The 21,550-nt window shown below is 41.6% G+C and overlaps 1 protein-coding gene across 1 annotated transcript in view; it reads right to left on the bottom strand.

Moving 5' to 3' along the window:
• Positions 1-21,550, bottom strand: part of KDM2B (lysine demethylase 2B) — a 121,159-nt gene that overhangs the window by 34,563 nt on the left and 65,046 nt on the right. Inside the window, exon 12 of the mRNA XM_063085671.1 lies at positions 17,407-17,493. Coding sequence (XP_062941741.1) covers positions 17,407-17,493 — 87 coding nt within the window. The remainder of the gene's footprint in view (positions 1-17,406; positions 17,494-21,550) is intronic.

Raw genomic sequence — 21,550 nt, 5'->3', positions numbered from 1 at the left:
CACTCTCCCGAGTGAGCCATGGTCAGCCCAAAGGGTAGCTTCTTGATGTAAGCAATAATTTAAGCTTAACAAGAAATAGAGGATGCATACTTCAGCTATTTGGCTATTATTTTACCATTTACCTCTTTGTTCTTCAATAGGATTTTCCCCACTTAACAGCAAAAGCAAAAGGTCTTTTGGAGAGTTATTTTGCAAATATAATGCAAATAAGAGGAATTTTTGCACCATATCACTTATGAGTAACAATATAGGACTCTAGGGCTACCTGGATAAAACTGGTTCAGAGTGACAGTATGACAGACCAAGGGCTGCTGTGATTTCTATTAAGAAAGTTATTAATTGGCTGGCCAGTGGCTAGTTAGCTCAGTTGGTTAGAGCATAGCATTGTAACACCAAGTCAAGGGTTCAGATCCCCATACCAACCAGCCACCAAAAGAAAAAAAAAATTATTAATGCTATTTAATTGCTTTTTATTCTCACCCTGGAGAGTCATTCCACGAGCATTTAAAAACTGCATATATTTGTCATATGGCTCCTCTAAACAGTCTGAGCTCTCTGTTAAACGGGGATCCTCTCCTAGTTATGTCTCCTTACATTACCAAAATCAACCAATAATTATTTACATTCACTGGAAGTCTTGTGATTGTGCACAGAATTTTTTAAAAATTAATTTAACAGGTGACTGGCATTGATCTGAGAAATGTGAAAAATGTTTTTCCGCCACCTACTTCATTTCCAATGCCTTCACTGACCTTAGAAAGTGACTTCCCTTCTCGATTTCCCTATTAAAATCCACACTAAGGCTGATTACTTAACACTATTTAGATGAGACAGGGGTTCACTTTATAATCCCACCCCCCACCTGAAAATAGGGGCTAAATATATTTTAAATGCCAGCATAATTCCAGCCTATAATCAAGACTTTTACAATTTAAAAATATTTTTCTTAACAAAACCAAATCTTTCCTGGGTGTCCTTGCACTGTCTAGCTCAACATCCTTCAAATAAAGACCTTGGAGAAACAGGATCTAAAGTTTTGTGGAACTTGGACTCAAAACAAAATACCAAATCTGAAGATTACTCAAAATGGGATGATAAAACAGATAGCAAAAAGGCAAAAATATGAGTAAAATTATGTTCATCATTCATAGCAACCCTGCTTACAATAGCCAAAAGGTGGAAACAACTCAAATATCCACCAACTGAAAAATGGATAAATAAAATGTGGTCTATTCCTACAATGGACTATGGTTAGTCATAAAAAGGAATAACGCACTGATTCGTGCTCCAACATGTATGAACCTTGGTATGGGGAAAAAAATAAATAAAAAAGAAAAGAAAAGAAAGAAAGAAAGTAGCCAGACACAAAAGACCATATATTGTATGATTCCATTTATATGAAATATACAGAACAGGTAAATCCAGAGACATAAAGCAGATTAGTGATTGCCAGGAGCTGGGGGAGGGAGAATTGGGAGTCACAGTTGATAGTACACAGTTTCCTTTTAAGGGTGATGAAAATATTTTGAAAGTAGATATAAGTGATGGTGCAACACTGTGAATGTACTAAATGGCACTGAATTGTTCACTTTAAAATGGCTCGTTTTGTGTAGGTAAATTTTACCTCAATAGAAAGCATACACACATGCACTCATCAGCCACGTTTTCCCTAAGTTAGCTAAATTAGTCAAAATAAAAGCAATTTAGAGACTTAGAACATTTTTAGTGTCATGACTATAAAGTAAATCTCATAATAAAATTAAATAAAAATAAAATAAAGGCAAAAAAATATATCCAAAACTTGGGGATGAGAGAAGCCTTGTCCCCCCACCCCTCCCCCGGCCTCTGAATGGACTTTCTTTGCTCTCCAAAGGAGGTCGCCATCTGCCCACAGTTCTATCACTCAAGAGTGATTTTAGTTCCTATTCCTGAAGGGTGATCAGGTTAGGAAATATAGGCCCTAAACCCTGGGACATGTTGAAACTTATCAAACCAAAGAGATAGGATAGTTGAATCACCTCTTAAAGAGCTGCTAACCATCACTGTGGGGGGTCTGACAGGCTCTGATAATACTTTACTGCCACAAATACACTTGGGTCAGTGGAGCAGGGATGGAGGAATCTCTCTCTCTCTCTCTCTCTCTCTCTCTCTCTCTCTCTTTCGCTGCTCCACCATGGGCCTCTCTTCATTTACCATTCCTATTCTTACTCTTCATCTTTAAAAATGGCTCCAGCGGGTAATTTGCCTCTAAAAACCCCCTGGATCTATGAAACCCTATGCGTTTCTCATGACACCTAAAATGGAAAAAGCCTAACAAAACTCATCTATCACTATTTAAAGCAGCCATTAAACCAACTCCTCAGCTGGCCAGTTAGCTCAGTTGGTTAGAGCACAGCCTTGTAATACCAAGGTCAAGGGTTCAGTTGCCCGTACTGGCCAGCTGCCAAAGAAAAAAAAGAAGAAAAAAAAACCACAACCCAACTCCTTACTTTGAAAGTTGGCATTGAAAGGGAAAAAAATTAAGCCAGATGCTGCTTTCTCAGGAGAAGGAAAGCTCTGCAAAAAATGTCATCTAATTTGTATGGGAGGACTGATATACTTCAAAGATCGTTTTGCATCGCCTCATAAAATTATTGAAACAGGAAAGAATGATGAACAGGTGTTGAAACTATCAATGAATGGGTGGGAGAGCAGGGAAGCAGGGGCCAGTGTAACCCCACGCAGATTCTCTGGAGAAAAGAGGAAAGAACGTTCACTGAATAATGGGGGATCAGACTGCCATCACCTTAATCAACTATGATATTTACTTCAATCTAACCAAGTCTTTACATCTAATTTCCAGTTTACAGAAATTACAAGAGAGAAAGTACAAGCTGAATGACACCATGAGGACACAATCAGACAAATGCATACAGTGGGATATTCTGTAGGACACATGGCTCTGTGTTTTCTGCAAATCAATGTCTGGAGAAAACTCTAGATTAAAAGAGAGAATGAAGAACAGACTGAACATGTGGTCCTGAATGGGATCCTGAGTTGGACAAAGCAGCTCTAATGGATAGTTTGGAAATGTGAATACGACTGGACCTCAGGTGGTATTAAGGAATTATAAATTTTGTTACATGTAAAAATGTTATTTAGGGAATATAGAAAAAGCTTTTCCTTTTTCAGAGATACAGGCCTAAGTATTTAGGGGTGAGGTGTCATGATGTCTATAATTTTCTAAAGAATAAAGTGATTTAAAAAGAAATACCACTATGGGCTGGCCAGTTAGCTTGGGAGGCTAGAGCTGGGTGTTAATAGTACCATGGTCAAGGGTTTGGATTCCCGTAACTACCAGCTGCCAAAAAATAAAATAAAATAAATAAAAAGTATATATATAAAATTCTAAAAAATAAAAAGAAATACCACCACGTCTCACCCATTCAGACGGCGACTATTAAAAAAAATAACAGAAAATAACAAGTGTTGGGAAGGATGTGGAGAAAGTGGAGCCCCTGTGCACTGTTGGTGGGAATTAAAATGGAGCAGCCACTATGGAAAATGGCATGACAGTTCCTCAAAAAATTAAACAATTATCATATTGTCCAACAATCCCACTTCTGGGTATATGCCCAAAACAACTGAAAGCAGGAACTTAAAAATATGTTTCTAGTAGAAGAAACCCAAGTGTCCACTTATGGATGAATGGATAAACAAAATGTGGTATATGCATACAATGGAATATTATTCAGCCTGAAAAATGAAATTCTGACACATGCTACAATATGGATGAAACTTGAGGATATTATGTCAAGTGAAATAAGCCAGACACAAAAGTACAAATACTGCATGGTTCCACTTATATGGGGTCCCTAGAGTGGTCACATTCATAGAAACCAAAAGTAGAATGGTGGGTGACAGAGAGTAGGGGAGAGGGGATGGGAGAGTTAGTGTTTAATGGGGACAGAGTTTCAGTTTGGGAAGATGAAAGAGTTCGGAAATGGATGGCAGTGACAGCACAATGTGAAAGCATCTAATGCCACTCGATTGTATACCTAAAAAAGGTTAAAATGGTCAATTAAAGTATTTTACCACAATTTTTAAAAAATGTGACAAAAATAAGTAAAAACAAATAAAAGAAATAGCACCCTCTCCCAGAATAATCAAACAGCTGGGAACATTCCTTCCAGGACTGGTCCCACAACCAGCCAGCTTCTGCCATCTTGTCTCATAAACATTAACTGAGAGAAAAAAGAATCTAAATGGCCAAAAAAAAAAAAAAAAAAACCTTTTTATAAGTGAGATCATCTCTGAACCTCTTCAAAGTGCTTTGCTATTTAGTAGTTTACATTCACGTGGGGAGGTCCAGTGATTTAGAGCAGGCTTTACCATAGTTTTCACTTGTCACCTACCTTCTTTGTGGGTAATTAAGGTTCCCTTTATCCCACCAAATACATGTTTCCTTTCCATCTTTGTAATACGGAACAGAATTAAACAATGAAAATATTCCACCTGTCTTCACTTAATCTTGCTTCTTTTCCTCCAGGTCACCTAAATTTGAAGAACAGATGATCTGACAGTGTTATTTGGTGGAACATATATCCATCTTCCTAACAAAGCCAAATGAGAGAGAGAGAGAGAGAAACATGGCGACTTATTCCCAATGTATATGATCAAGTATCCTCCTTTAAAATAGGAAATATACGATGGCATCTGATGAAAAAAAAAGTGTAAGGGATAGGCCGTTGTTCCAGAAATAAAACCATGGTAATAGCAAGCAATCGCTTACTGTGCCTGCCTGGCTTTCTAATTACTCCACCAAAGGCGAGAGGGAGGCCTCAATATCTCAATTACTTTCCAAGAACTTGTCTTTGGCATTATTAACACAGCCAGCTGAGCAGGTTATCAGCCTAAAAAGAAATCCTTGGCTGTAGACTTTAATTACAGGTTATTTCAGCTGAACACTGTCTTAAAGTTCCAATATAGTGGTTCAAATGATACAGATAATGCTGAAAAATTCCAGATGAAGTAAAAGTCTAAGTCCAGCAGGATAAAGGAGGATGCCTAAAATTTAGGGGACAAAAGGGTCTAGGGAGTACCAAGGAGGTCTTCTTAGTACTCCTCTAATAAGTGTTCTTTTAAGAGCTGGCTGAGACTGAGACACAAAAACTAAAGTAAGGAGCGAGTAAGTCACCAAAGAGGACTCGGCGGCATTTGGGGAGCAGGTAAAAGGGAACAAGGAGATGAAACTAACTGAATACAACTTCATTTTTAGACGTTGAGAAAATGTTGCTACGGAGTTCATTCGTTTAACAAATATTCATATTTCCTGGGCCCCAGCTATCTGAGAGCAATCCCAAAATATATAAGGAAAAAATTAATGAGACAAGCTCCAGTCTCAAGATGCTAGTGAAGCCTTAGGACAGGTATGTTCACAGTCAACAAAAATGCAGAATAGAATGTAGAAGTCCAATGGGAAGAGAAATGGGGGAAGTATATCCCTCAGGACCTTGGCAGGAAATGGATGGCACCCTGGCACCTTCACACAGGGTCACAAGAGGACTGGCAATGCACCCCAAGCCTAGGGACAGTGAGGAGCCATCACCTCCTCTTGGCCAGGAGGCTAGGGGAGTGAATGATTACAAGAAACACAGAGAGAAAAGCTGGAGAGGGCCATGGTCTTCGATAGATGGAAACAGTCAAACTGCAATGATCCCACAGTGAGGAAGCTGGGGAAATAAATACTCCCATCTGAGGCAGAGAAGCCCTTTGATGCAGCCCTGGAGCAGGCTGGAGAGAAACCCGGGGGTGCACCTGGAAAATATCCAGCTCAAGAAGCTCCCTGGTGAAGAGACCCTGGACCTTGGTGTTATCAGTACCATATTCTGACCAACTGAGTTAAGTCTGGACCTTGGTGTTATCAGCACCACTCTCTAACCAACCGAGCTAACCAGCCAGCCCAGAGATGACTTTAGAGAAGATAGAGAGTCACTGAAGGTTTCATAACAAGTGTAAGGGGCTGATTATGTCTGGTCACATTTTCCTCAACAGAACAATATATATATAACCTTGTTTTATGTGTGTTTCTGTTTAAAAACATCTTTTTAATATATAATATCGATCTATTAACATTGAACTCCTGGCCAACAGTTCTATAACTCATGCCTGAACCCAGCTCATCAAACACACAGATTTTTTTCTGCATGTTATAACCTTCTCGCACTCAGGAACACTACACAGCTCCTCAGCACCACACTTGGGGACCATTTTAAACAGTGAAATCGCCAACAAAAAACATAAAAATTTGAAAAACATGGCACGAAACAGAGCAGGAAACGGACACTTGTTTACAGCAGAGATCATTACCTGATTCAACCTCAGCCGAGAACGCGTGTGTCAGGTGACTCAGCCTGTTCCCCACTCTGCTCTTGCGCATGTCTGCAAAGACCACGCAAGTGCCACAAGTATTGATTCTGGGGTTACAAATAAATTTTATCAAGTAGGCAGACTTGCAAAGATGAAATCTACAAATAATGAGGCTTGACTATATTTTAAAATAAGCCTCAATTTTCATTTATTCCAAGGCGATGTTAAGGTCAGAACTCTTACCTACAAAAAGCCAGCAGGTAAAGCTACTATTCTGTCCTGCCCAGACCTCATGTGTGGTGTGACTCTAGAAACTTCCACCTGCTAGCTTCAATTTATTCCACTCAAAGAGGGGTGAAGAGGGCTTTGATGGGATCTTTGTCATTAAGTTCACCAGCAGGTACAAACTAATATGGTTCAGCCACTAACAAATTTGGAATTGGAGCCCACACAAACCAGTCAGACACCTGGGTCCCAGCTCATAAGAAACTGGGACATCCCTTTACCACCAACAATTTTCTCTCAACTGGATTTTTCTGCTGTTGATGTTGTATACAACATTACTGTATTTAGAATAAGCAAACCTAAAATTGAAAAAAAAAAAGAAAAGAAAAAAAAAATACCAGGAGATTCTCCGTGTTAAAATATAAAAAACAAACAAAAAAAATAGAACAAGCAGACTGACATTTTTTTCTCTAAAAATTATTTTTCTTGTTACAGCACAGTGTAGTAACACCAAAATCAAGGGTTTGGATCCCCTTACCGGCCAGCCGCAAAAAAAAAAAAAATGTTTTCTTTAGTAGATTACCTTTTGTGTGCATTCTTTTATCAGAGGCTTTTCTTGCTTTCCTAAGAAACTTGCAGGCTCCAAGCTCTGTAATGACTTGGCCATCACTTAGGAAAGCCCTTTGGATTCCAGGCCAGGAGCCCCTGGCTGCACCCTTCCAGCGTCCACTTGCGCTTCCTGCCTTTCTCTGTGCTCCTAAGCTCCAGGTCCTGGCCTTGCGCTCCATCACCTGCCTCCTCCTTCTGTGCAAGCTGAGCTACACATTCCCTCTCTTGGAGCTGCTCCCCCATGAGGCTTCCACAAGGCTGTCTGGCTCTCGGAAAGGTGGACTAGACATCTGAGCCCCCTGACGCCCTTTCTTCCTACCCTGGCCCAGCGGCAGGGCCCATGGTCTTGGTTGCCTCACACCTCCAGGGGCACATTCTAAGTAAGGCACTGACCACCCTCCCTCTTGAAGGGCCTAGAGCTTCTCCCTTCTAGGGGACTGATAAAGGAGAAGTAGCTTCTTAAACCAGCCTCCCCCCCAACCAGGAAGCACTAGCCCATTTCAGCACAGCCATAACTATTTCAAGGAAATTAAGCCATTCAGGCCCTCACCTGATTAAATTTTGCACAAGCAAATCATAATTTAGGGATGGAAATGTCTCTAAACTATCTGTCCCCTCCCCTGCTCCCTACTACTCTTTCTATGTCCTCTACTTCTATCCAGAGCATCACCAGCCTTCTAGGGGGCAGATTCAGGGTTATGGCTTACTTATAAACCGTAATTCTGAAAAATTATAATAGCTGTCACTGACTGATGGCCGACTACAGAGGTATTTCACAGACAGCATCTCACAGCAACCTGCAAGAAAGGCACTATTGGCCCCTTTTACAGACGAGTGAACTGAGGATTAGACTTGCCCAAGACTGCACGGCTAGTCAGTGGCAGAACCAAGATTCAATCCCACAGGCATATCTGACCCCAAAGCGCATCCCAGTTGTGCATGAGAATGACCTGGGAAGCTCTTAGAAAATGCAGATTCCGAGGCCCTGCCCCAACTCTATGGAATCACAGTGTCCAAAGCAGGGCTCAGGAAACTGTATTTTCTCAACGAGTTCCCCAGGAGAAGCTGATGCCACCAGCCTGAGGGCTGTTCCTCATTAGACTGCACTGCCTCCTTCCTAGGAAACTATGGGGCCCTGGGTAGGTGACAATAAAGGACAGCCATTATCACTGGTCCCCTCCTCCTCCTCCTCCTGCTCGTCAATCATACATCACCCACTTAATTACTCTGGGCTGACGAGAATCGAGAGCAGGGCAGAGTATGTGACAGGAAGTACACGGGGGCCTCTCTGACTGAATTATGTGCCTCTCCTCTTGGGAATGGCTGTGTGCCACTCCTAAGGGACCCCAGACCAGGCCTCTCAGATCTAACTGACCAACTGCAGAGGAAGGGGAAGAGAAATGGCAGAACCAAAGGTGACATGGGCATCGGGTGTGCATGTCACTTCCTCCTGTGCTTCCTGTGTGAAACTGTAATGCCCCCGTAAGGAAGCTGATCCAGTAACTACTGACAAGGGCTGTCCCCATGTCCCCTGTCAGGGTACTTGTCCTATACGCCCCAGCCTCTCTGTTCCTATAGTCTAGAAAAATTGCCAATAATTAAAATTCAAGTAGCAGCCTGGTTTGGCCACCAGAGATAATGGATTAAGGAGCAGGATGCATCAACAGGCTCGCCTGACAGAGGCAACAGTGGCTCAGTCTCCCCTCCGTCCTCAGTTTCCTCCAATGAACCAGCAAGCCAGCCGGTAGAGGTATCTGGCTGGTGAGCAGAAGGGCAGCTCACTAATAAGGCCGAGGTCAGAGGTTGGGCCTCAAATAAGCTCAGATCCCTCTCCTTGCCACAAAGGCCACAGACTGACCCCCCAAATCCTGCCACCTGGTCATAAAAGGAAGAGGCCAGAGTGTAGAGAGATCAAAACAAATCCACCACCACTCGTGGAAACAGCCAATCAGTAAATGGTGATGGATGGTGATTCAGTAGCGTCTTGGATTTGAAAGACACCCCACCAGAAATGACCTCCCAGCACTTAATCAGTTCCAGCAAAGGGCTTTGTTCTCCTGGAGGCAAGGTGGGAGATCAAAGCATTGCTTGCTAATCATCATTTCGCATTAATTACTTGTTCTGTAACCCAACCCAGATCAAATACACTCCCTACCTTGCACCCTGACAGCCTCAATGAGCACCCTTGATCTTTCAACCCGACCTGTATGAATGTGGGAGGAAGCCGACTGCAAACCTGGGAATCCAGAGACCCCGGGCAGCCCAGGCAGTCAGTCGTTTAGTTACTTCTTCCTTTCCTGTTAACTTTTTAACCCCACAGCCAGGAAATGCAGAAATACAGCATGGGCTTCCCCTCCACCTTCCCTCTGCCACATTTCACTGGGTTCCTCACAGAGCAGTGACAGAAACACACAAATACCTTACTACTCACAAGCTGTGTGGCCCGAAGCCTAGCGATGAACCTCTCTGAGCCCCCAGTTTCCTCAACTGCACCACGGAGATAATACCATCCACCTCCTACCCTTGTTGTAATGATAAAGTAAAATCTAAAAACTGCATCTACAAACTGATGAGTATATTGAGGAGGAATACCAGGGGTTCCACTACACTGGCAGTCATTTCTTTCTAGAGCTGAGTGGGGGGTGGGGGGGTCCCATGGTATTCATTCTTCTTATTCATACCCTTTTGTGGCTCTGAAATCACTTTTAATAAATGTTACGAGCCAAGTTGTGTTTACCCCAAAACTCACATGTTGAAGTCCTAATCCTCAGCACTTCAGAATGTCGATTGTATTTGGAGAAAGGATTATTAAAGAGTAATTAAGTTAAAATGGGGTATTTAGGGTGGGCCCTAATCCAGTGTGACTGGTATCAAGAGATTAGGACACAGGTATAGACAGAAGACCATGTGAAGACGCAGAGAAAAGGCCATCTACAAGCCAAAGAGACAGGGCTCAGAAGAAACCAACCCTGCTGACAACTTGATCTTGGACTTCCAGCCTCCAGAACTGTGAGGAAATAGGTTTCTGTTGTTTAAGCCATCTAGTCTGTTATATTTGTTATAGAAGCCCTAGCAAACTAATACAATAAACTTCAAATATATTTTAGAAAACATAAGCTAAATTAAAAAGAAAAAGACTGCACTAGCATGCCCAATAAAAAGACAGATAATAAATACTGGCAAGCGCACAGAGAAATTGGAACCCTCATACACTGCTGGTGAGAATTTAAAATGGTGCAGCCGCTTTGGAAAACAGTCAGGCAGTTCCTCCAAAAGTTAAACATAGAGCTACAATCTGACCTAGCAATTCTACTCCAAGCTATACACTCAACAGGAATTAAAACATATGTTCACATAAAAACGTGCACACCAATGTTCACAGCACCATTATTCACAATAGCTAAAAGGTAGAAACATCCCAAATGTCCATCAGTTGATGAATGAATAAACAAAGTGTGATCTACCCATACAATGGAATATTACTCAGCCATGAAAAGGAATGGAGTTCTTCAGATAGATGCATCATCTCCTAAATAGCACTTATCTGAGAGTAAGTAGAGAAAATTATTTTTCTTATAATATTGTATCTTATGTCATACTACATAATAAAAACACAAAAGCAGAAGTGTTCAAAAAAAAAAGAAATGAAGTTCTGACACATGCTACAACCTAGATGAACCTTTTTTTTTTTCATAGCTCATGTGCAGTTTAATTATAGGGAGGCTTGGGGAGGATGGGGCTTCAAGAGCAGCATTTTTACCAAGTTGCTCTAAAAATGAAACAGGATCCAGACATGGCCCCTATGCTGACAGAGTAAATTTCAAAATCCAAGCAGCAATAGGAATTGTTTCTTGAAAAACAAACATGGACAAACAAAATCGGTGCTGGGTACAGTCAGCAGGGTCGGAGTGCCAGGCTGCACCCCACAGGCCTTGCATCATGGGTGCAGCCAGGGCACCAAGGTTAGGGACTGTGGACTCTGGTACCTGTTCCAGGGTCCTTGCACTCCTCAGGGACTGGCCCTCCCCACACCCTTCAAAGCAGTGGGCAGGAGCCAGGCCTGGCCAAAAAGAGGATCCAGCCAGCAGGCCTGGGCAGCCACCTGCACAGCAAACGCAGAGGGTTGCAGCGTGCCCAGGTCCTGATGGCACACCCCCGAGAAGTCTGCCCCAGAGTGGCTTCCGTATCTTCACAGAATGGAAAGGCCCTGGGGGTCTTTCCCAGGGATGCAATAAATATGAGAATCCAAATGGAGAAACAACAGATACAAAAGGCTCAGCCTGGCTCCCACTGGCCTTGCTGGCTCTTCACAGACGAGGCGTCTCCAAGTCAGCAGTTCTGCTGTCCCTGTGGTGCTGTGCTGTTGGTGGTGGGGACCCAGTGCGACTGACCTATCCAGCCGCTGCCAGGGAGGTGGTGGGGTCCCACCAGCAGGACCCTCCCCAGCCCCAGGGTATGGCCAGTATGGTGAGAGAGTAGTGGAGCAAACTCAGGAGACAGGGCTGGGGAGGGTAGAGAAAATTATTTTTGTCCTATAACATTGTAGTATCTTATGTCATACTATATAATAAAAATACAAAAGCAGAAGTGTTCAAAAAAAAAAAAAAGGAATGAAGTTCCTTTTTTTTTTTTTTTAAAGATGACCGGTAAGGGGATCTTAACCCTTGACTTGGTGTTGTCAGCACCACGCTCACCCAGTGAGCGAACTGACCATCCCTATATAGGGATCCAAACCCGTGGCCTTGGTGTTATCAGCACCACACTTTCCCGAGCCACAGGCTGGCCCCCAGGAATGAAGTTCTGATACATACTACAGCCTAGATGAACCTTAAAAACATTATGTCAAATGAAAGAAGCCAGACACAAAAGGTCACATAGTGGATGATTCCATTTATATGAAATGTCCAGAACAGGCAAATCCATGAAGACAGAAAGTAGATTTAGTGGTTGCCTGGAGAGAGGAAGATTAGGGTACAGGAGACACTGGCTACTGGTGAGGTTCCTTTTAGGGGTAGGTAAACATTCTAAAATTAGACTGTGGTGATGGGTGCACAACTCTGAATATACCAAAAAACACTACACACTTTAGGTGAATGTTATTATTATTATTTTTTTTTTTTGGTAGCTGGCAGGGAATTAAACCTAGACCTTGGTGTTATCAGCACCACACTGTAACCAAGTGAGCTAACGTGCCAGTCTGTTATATGTCTTATTGTAAGCTGTTTAAAAAACAAAAAAAGACTGATACACATAAGTGTTGTTGAATGCTGTTAAAGGTCAACTGCTCTTTCTTGTCCCTCTCTACTACCCTTTCCCACCCAGCCTAAGGGCCCCAACTTCTCTGCCCAGTGTTGAGGATACCAGCCATGCTGAACTGGGTACACGCCACCGTTTATAAACCTAACTACAGCAGGAATCTTAGATAAATAAGGTCTTGTCCCCACAGAAGACGCCTTCCTATTTCTAGGCCTTTGGAGGAAAGGGAGCAGAGGTTTGGTTTAAAAAAAAAAAAAAAAAAGGCAGCTGGCTGGTTAGTTCAGTCAGTTAAAGCATAGGGTTACAACACCACGGTCATCAGTTCGGATCCAGACACCCAACGAGCTGCCAAAAATAAAGTGCCTCAGGGAGTGGGCCAGGGTCTCAAGCACATTTGCTGGCCTGATGAGATTTGCCTCAGAGAGGCTCATTTGGGCCCCTCCATTAATTCTGATTACAGTGGACGGTGGTGAGTTTGTTTTCTTAAAAGTCCGTGATCTGCAAACCCAAATACCTCTCCTGGAGCAATTCCACAGCTAGGAGGGAAGCAGGCAGTGAGGCACACCAGCGTTCCTCTTTAGATTCAGCACAGGGTGCTGTCTGTGGTCTAGTAAACAGCACCTGTACTTGCTGCACCCGTAAGGGAAAGCCAGCTGTCACGCTCTGCACACTTCTATGGACTGGGGAATGAAAGGCAGAGGATATGGAGGGAAATTCTCTGTTCCCATCACCATCTAAGTTCCCACTAAGCTTCAAAGAGAATTCAGTACCCAAAAGAATGGATGCCCTTTTCCCTAGCAATTCCACATTTAGGAATATATCCTAAGGAGATCACTGAACAAAAGTGAGAAGAATCATCTAGAACAGAACTGTTCAATAGAAATATAAGGTGAGCCACATATGTACATATGTACTTTTAAACTTTTTTTGGCAGCTAGCCTGTACTGGGATCTGAACCCATGACCTTGGCTTTATAACACTTTTGAACATTTTTGTAGCCACTTTAAAAAGGAAAAAAGAAATGGGTGAAATTAATTTTAATAATCCATTTTGTTTAACCAATACATAAAATATATCATCATTTCAATTAGGGTTGCCAGATTTAGTAACTAAAAATACAGTGTGCCCAATGTGATTTCAGATGAATGATGAATAATCCTATTGAGCATAAGTAAATCCCATGCAATATTTAGGACATGCTTAGACTAAAAAAAAAAAATTGGTGTTTATCTGAAATTCAAATTTAACCAGGCACCTTTTTTATATATATTTTTTATTTTGGGCTTTTTTTGGCAGCTGGCCAGTACAAGGATTGAACCTGGTGTTATCAGCACCATGCTCTAACCAACTAAGCTAACCGGCCAGCCTTGGACATCCTTTTTTAAATCCGGCAACATTAGACGGAAAGTATCTCAACATAATCAAAGCCATATATGATAAACCTACTGCCAAATATCATCCTGAATGGAGAAAAGCTGAAAGCTTTTCCTTTAAGAACAGGAACTAGACAAGGATGCCCACTCTCACCACTCCTATTCAACATAGTGTTGGAAGTACTAGCCAGAGCAATCAGAGAAGAGAAGGAAATAAAGGGCATCCAGATTGGAAAAGATGAAGTCAAACTGTCCCTGTTTGCAGATGACATGATCCTATATCGAACAGCCTAAAACCTCCACAAAATAACTCTTGGAATTGATAAATGATTTCAGCACAGTAGCAGGATACAAAATCAACACACAAAAATCAGTAGCATTTCTATTCTCCAATAGTGAACATGCAGAAAGAGAAATCAAGAAAGCCTGCCCATTTACAATAGCCACCAAAAAAATAAAATACTTAGGAATTGAGTTAACCAAGGAGGTGAAAAATCTCTATAATGAGAACTACAAACCACTGCTGAGAGAAATTAGAGAGGATACAAGAAGATGGAAAGATATCCCATGCTCTTGGATTGGAAGAATCAACATAGTAAAAATGTCCATACTACCCAAAGTGATATACTAATTCAATGCAATCCCCATCAAAATTCCAAAGACATTTTTCTCAGAAATGGAAAGAACTATCCAGACATTTATATGGAATAACAAAAGACCACACAAGCCAAAGCAACACTGAGCAAAAAAAATAAAGCTGGAAGCATAACACTACCTGACTTTAAACTATACTACAAAGCTATAATAACCAAAACAGTATGGTACTGGCATAAAAACAGACACACTGATCACTGGAATAGAATAGAGAATCCAGAAATCAACCCACACACCTACAGCCATCTGATCTTTGACAAAGGCACCAAGCCTATACTCTGAGGAAGAGACTGCCTCTTTAGCAAATGGTGCTGGGAGAACTGGATATCAATATGCAGGAGAATGAAACTAGACCCATACCTTTCACCATACACTAAACTCAACTCAAAATGGATTAAAGAATTAAATATACACCGTGAAACAATAAAACTTCTTAAAGAAAACATAGGAGAGACACTTCAGGAAATAGGACTGGACACAGACTTCATGAATATGACCCCAAAAGCACGGGCAACCAAAGAAAAAATAAACAAATGGGATTATATCAAACTAAAGAGCTTCTGCACAGCAAAAGAAACAATTAACAGAGTTAAAAGACAACCAACAGACTGGGAGAAAATATTTGCAAAATATACATCTGACAAAGGATTAATATCCAGAATATACAAGGAACTCAAACAACTTTACAAGAAAAAAACAAGCAACCCAATTAAAATATGGGCAAAAGAGCTAAGCAGGCATTTCTCTAAGGAAGATATACAAATGGCCAACAGACATATGAAAAAATGTTCAACATCACTCAGCATCTGGGAAATGCAAATCAAAACTACACTGAGATACCATCTCACCCCAGTTAGGATGGCTAAAATCCAAAAGACTCTGAACGATAAATGCTGGCGAGGCTGCAGAGAAAAAGGAACTCTCATACATTGTTGGTGGGACTGCAAAATGGTGCAGCCTCTATGGAAAATGGTATGGAGGGTCCTCAAACAATTGCAGATAGATCTGCCATATGACCCCGCTATCCCACTGCTGGGAATATACCCAGAGGAATGGAAATCATCAAGTCGAAGGTATACCTGTTCCCCAATGTTCATCGCAGCACTCTTTATAATAGCCAAGAGTTGGAACCAGCCCAAATGTCCATCATTGGATGAGTGGATACGGAAAATGTGGTATATCTACACCATGGAATACTACTCAGCTATAAAAAAGAATGAAATACTGCCATTTCCAACAACATGGATGGAACTTGAGAGAATTATATTAAGTGAAACAAGTCAGGCACAGAAAGAGAAATACCACATGTTCTCACTTATTGGTGGGAGCTAAAAATAAATAAATAAATTCACACACACACCAAAAAAAACCGGGGGAAGGGGGAAGAAGACACAACAACTACAATTCCTTGAAGTTGATACGACAAGCAAACAGAAAGGACATTGTTTGGTGGGAGGGGGGAGAGGGAAGTGGGAGGGGGGTTTCGGTAATGGGCCACAATAATCAACCACATTGTATATCGACAAAATAAAATTAAGGAATAAATAAATAAATGAATGAATGAATGAATGAATGAATAAATAAATAAATAGATAAAATCTGGCAACAGTAATTTCAACATACAATCAATATAAAAAACTAATTACTGAGGCATTTTCCTTTTTTGTACTCAGTCTTTGAAATCTGTTGTGTATTTTACACTTAACAGAACATCTCAATTTGGGCTAGCCATATTTCAAGTGTTCAGAAGCCATGTGGCTACCATTTTGGACAGTGCAGATGTAGAATATTTCTCTCAGTGTTTTTCATAATAGCAAAAAAAAAAAAAAAAAAACCAGAAATTAGCAAAATACCCACCACGGCTGCTTAAGTAACAACTAACATTTAGAGAGCGCTAACCATGGGTGGTTGGTTCTAAGGGCTTTGCATGTTTTATCTCACATAGTCCTCACAACCATTGGAGGTAAATACTGGTAGAACCTCCTTCTACAAAGGAGAAAAGTAAGGCTCAGGAAGCTTATTTAACTCTCCCAAGAAAGTGGTGAAGCTGAGTACAGACAGATGAATGGTAGACAGATGGATTGCTACATATATATCCCAACTAGCACAGCCTTTAGAAGGATGCACACTAAGATGTCATTGTTTTCTCTGGATGATGGACTTTGGAACAGGCACTGGCTGAAAGTTTGGTCTCTGCTGTCAAACTGACTGATCTTCAAGTACTTGGCTCTATGCAAACAAGTGACTTCACCTTTTTAAAGCCTCAGTTTCCTCAACTATAAAATGAGAGTCATATCCGATTATTTACCCCACAGGGCTGGGGTTATAGGACTAGGCAACAGAAACCTGCTCCTAATAAGTCCCCAATAACATAACTATTATTATTCCTCCTAGTGTCTTAGTGTCTTTGTGCTTTCCTGTTTCTTTTTCCAAGTTTATTTTTAAAATGATTAGAAAACAAATATATGTTCCGAAAAAGGGAAAGAAGGAGTAAAAAAGGAAGGAAGGGAGGGAGGAAACGAGGGAACCTTTCCTGTTTGATTAGACATTTTTATATTGAGCACCAATAAGATTTACAAAGAGAAAAAAATTACTTTCACAGGAGAGGAAAAGAGCCCATGAAGCCACTGGAGGAAAAGAAAGGAAGGAAAAAAAGATAATCCACCAAATGACAGGGAAAGGTGAGACATCAATTCCCCACAATTTTCTGAGTGACCACCAGGGGTCACTTCTTGCAGTTTCCACGTCTAGGTAAAATGATCCCTTTTAAAAAACAAAAGCCTGCAATGAACAAATCAGTACAATCAACTTAACTGGGGTGCCCTCTCCCAGGAGCCTCCCCCAAAAGCTGCTGACATTCATCCTACAGGAGATGTGAAAGGCAGTGGGACACAGTCTCCCGTGTACTATACTATGCTGCTGTGGGCAGTCTACTTCTTACCTTTGGAGTCTTCTTTGGCCAAGTGACCACGGGGACCCCAGTGATGGCCAGACTAGGGTCGTCATCTGCATGCTCCTTCAGGACGTTCTGTGGCCAAACAAAGGAGCCATATTAGCTCAGGGTGAAGGGGAGGTCTCTGAAGGAGACTGGGGGGTGGACCAACCCCAGGAAAAGACTGAGAGCTCTCTAACAAAGCCAATGCCTATCCACCACCTCCCACACAAGAGAAACCAAGTTATGAGGATCCCCTGGGGTTGGTAAAACACACAACATTCCCCTCCTCAAAAAAATGTTTAAAAAAGTAAACCACACAACTCCCTGTGACTTTCATGCATGTATAACCCACTGATCTCACTTATGACACCAAATACTTGTCCAGAGCATCACAGATTCGGATGAACATAATCCCATTTAATTCCTACCACGTACCCTAGGAGGGCTGGGCAGTGGCACGACAAATCCCCTAAAGTACACAAATTCAGCTTTGTACTCAAAAGAAAAAATAAAATAAAATAAAAATAAACAAAATTGTCCCCTTACTGGCTTGCTGCCAAGAAAAAAAAAAAAAAAAAAAGATTAAAACAGGCAAAACCAACTATGAGGTCTTGATACCATCACAGAGCCCTGACTCTGTCCTTCCTTTAGTTAGCTCATCACGTGTATCCTAATCCTGGTGTATAATGACATGTAATTGATTTTTGCAACATGGGTCCTAAATACAAGTAGATACTTGATCTGGTTTAACCCAGGATGAAATCATTTGGCCAAATGCTGGCAGAAAAAAGGGCTGTGATGAACATACTGCCAGGCTGGGTGGAAAGTCTCCCATACAGCACACTGTGTTCATGTCTTTGTGAGTAGTTTGAAGGTTCTTCAGGAGTAATTCTGACTCTACCAGATTTTGGCCTTGTGTGCAGCTGACTTCAGAACCTCATCCAGGTGTAAGATGCCACTCCAATGAATTACCCCTAACTTACAGGTGAGGTATGCTAGGTTCAGAAAGATTCAAAGAACTTGGCTGTTGCCCCAAACTAGGGAGGGCAGAGCCCCTGAACACTGCCCTCTGGCACCAGACTTTCCACCCCATGACCACCCACACCCAGGTTCTTTGGGCACCAGACTTCCCACCTCACGACTGCCCCACACATGGGTTTTTGCAGCTACACCTATAGCATGCCACAAAAAACATGTTTAAGAACCCAGACCTTTCACTGATCTATTCTGAACTTCAATCATGGATTTTGGATTGTACAAAAACACTCTTTCAGGAACATTTAAGAACAGAGTTAATCATAGAGGAGCACTTAACACGAACAGAAGAGCTCAGAAGATAAATATTAGGTGAAGATTATTTTAACTCACTTTCCCTAATCCACTTCACCAGAAATGACTCCAGTTCACTTCTAATTTACTCTACTTATTATCCTACCTTCCTGATTATCATTTGATTGTCTAATTTTTAAAGATACGCCTATTACCTTAAACCAGCCTGAAGAACTCCCTCCTCTCTCCACAGGAGGCAGCAAACAGCACAGTGGTCAAGGGTACTGACTCTAGGACTGGTTGATGGGTTCAAATTCCAGGCCCAGCACAAACAGCTTTCTCGAAATCCCATAGTCAAGATCAATGATTTGTAAATGCTGTTTATAAAAGGTCTCGATTTACTGTTATATCCCCAAAGCCTCGCACAATGACTAACCTATAGTAAGCTTCCAGTAAATAAAGTTTTGGTTTTTTTTTTGACTGGTAAGGGGATCACAACCCTTGGCACGGTGCGCTCTGCACCGCGCTCAGCCAGTGAGCGCACCGGCCATCCCTATATAGGATCCAAACCTGCAGCCTTGGCGCTACCAGCGCCGCACTCTCCTGAGTAAGCCATGGGGCCGGCCCCAGTAAATAAAGTTTTAAAAAAATAAAGCCATAAATCCCAAAAAAGAGACATGCTACAAAATCTCTGACCAGTACTCCTCAAAACTCTCAATGTCATCAAAAACTAGGCACGTCTGAGAAATTGTCACAGCCAAGAGGAGCTGAAGGAGACTAAATGTAATATGGTATCATGAATGGGATCCCAGAACAGAAAAAGGACATTAGGTAAAAACTGAGGAAATCTGAATAAACTATAGAATTTATTTATAATAATCATGTATCAATACCAGCTCATTAATCATAACAAATGTACTAACATAAGATGTTAATAATAGGAAAAAACTAAGTATGGGGCTGTACTTGGGAACTCTATATATGCTGAATTTTTCTGTAAATCTAAAACTGTTCTAATAAATAAAGTCTATTAATAAGAAATAATTTTTTAAAAATGCCATCAGGGCCGGCCTGTGGCTCACTTCGGAGAGTGTGGTGCTGATAACACCAAGGCCACGGGTTTGGATCCCTACATAGGGATGGCTGGTTGGCTCACTTGGGAGAGCGTGGTGCTGACAACACCAAGTCAAGGGTTAAGATCCCCTTACCAGTCATCTTAAAAAAAAAAAAAAAAATGCCATCAGACAGTAGTAACATATACAATGAAACAATTCTTCTACCACATATGTAGCATATTTAAAAAGAAATATAACTTCCATGTTCAGAGGCCAGGAGAAAAAAAAAAATTTTAATAAAATAAAAAATAAAAAGAAATATAACAGAAAGGAACCAAGAATGGATATGATTCAACTCAGGTGTGGACTTCACACAGGGCATAAGAAAGGCTACCAAAAGTTGCGGGGAGTGGGATCGACCCCTACCTGGGGAGGGGGGGAGTATTTCATCACTGACGTTTAAAATTGCCAGCTCATGATGATGATAAAAAGCAGACCAACTTTTAATTGATTTTGTTTTTAATTATTGTCTTTAAATGCACCATAGGCAATGTACCCATTATTTGCCCCAGGTGGGCCATTCCCATTGTCCCCTCCCCACCTTAGTCCCCGACTCAGAATAAGTTGGACAAGTGCAAATGTAAACCTCAGGAGAGCAGGTGCCACTCACTTTATCGAATGAATGCACGGGAGTAAGGTGCTCTGAGTCCAGTAGTGGCTCTGTGCAGGGTACTGTAATAAACATTTCAAATCTACTCAACCCTCTAGAGTACCCTGTGACATGGACCATTATCATTTTCATGGCACAGATGAGGATACCAGGATTTAGGCTGATGAAGGGAACTGTCCAAGACCCCACAGCTAGTAAGAGGTAGAGACCAGGTTGGATCCCAGTCAAGCCAATTCCAAAGCCTGTGCTCTTTAATCGTGATATAATTCTGCCTATCTTTGGGAAAAAAAAAAAAAAAAAAAAAGGGTGGTCCATGTTCATAGCTGTGTGATTCATAATAGCCAGAAGGTGGAAGCAACCCAAGTATCCAGACAAATGGAGACACAAAATGTGGTCTGTCCATACAATGAAATATTACTCAGCCTGAAAAAGGACATTCCGACACAGGCTACTACATGGATGAACCTTGAGGACATTATGCTGCGTGAAGTAAGCCAGACATAAAAGGATAAACACCATATGATCCCACTTATATGCAGTACCCAGAGCAGTTGAATTCATAAGATGGTGGTTGCCAGGGGCTGGGGAGATGCAGGATGGGGAGCTGTTGTTTAACGGGGACAGAGTTTCAGTTCTGCCAGATGAAAAAATTTCTGGAGATGGATAGTGGTGACGGCTGCACAACAGTGTGAATATACACACTGCCCCTGAAGTGTACACCTAAAAATGTTAAAATGGTCAATTTTATGTTATGTATATTTTACCACAATTTTTTAAGGAGGGAGGGGGCAGTGGGGCAAAGTAGTCCCTCTCTAAACGATGGATGCAGAGGTTCTAGAAAGTACAAGTGTACCTCAAAAATTTCACGGAAAGATTTTTTTGTTTTGTTTTGTTTGGGTGGCTGGCTGGTGGGGGGATCCAAACCCTCGACCTTGGTGTTTTAACACTGTACTCTAACCAACTGAGCAAACAAGCCACAGCCCTTCACGTTATCTTTTTTTTTTTCCTAGACCCGCCTCCACATTATCTTTTAATTCTACTTTTCCAAGAACTTTCTGAAGTACCCTCATACGGGGTGGGAACCTAATATCTCACTAGTTAAACAGTTACTGTTATGATTGGGTAAAAAACAGTTGTAGAGTATGATCTGGGTTCG

The sequence above is a fragment of the Cynocephalus volans genome, chromosome 2, assembly GCF_027409185.1.
Source record: "Cynocephalus volans isolate mCynVol1 chromosome 2, mCynVol1.pri, whole genome shotgun sequence".
Taxonomy (NCBI): Eukaryota; Metazoa; Chordata; class Mammalia; order Dermoptera; family Cynocephalidae; genus Cynocephalus; species Cynocephalus volans.
The sequence above is the reverse complement of the archived record's forward strand: the minus strand, read 5'-3'. Positions and strand labels throughout refer to the sequence as shown.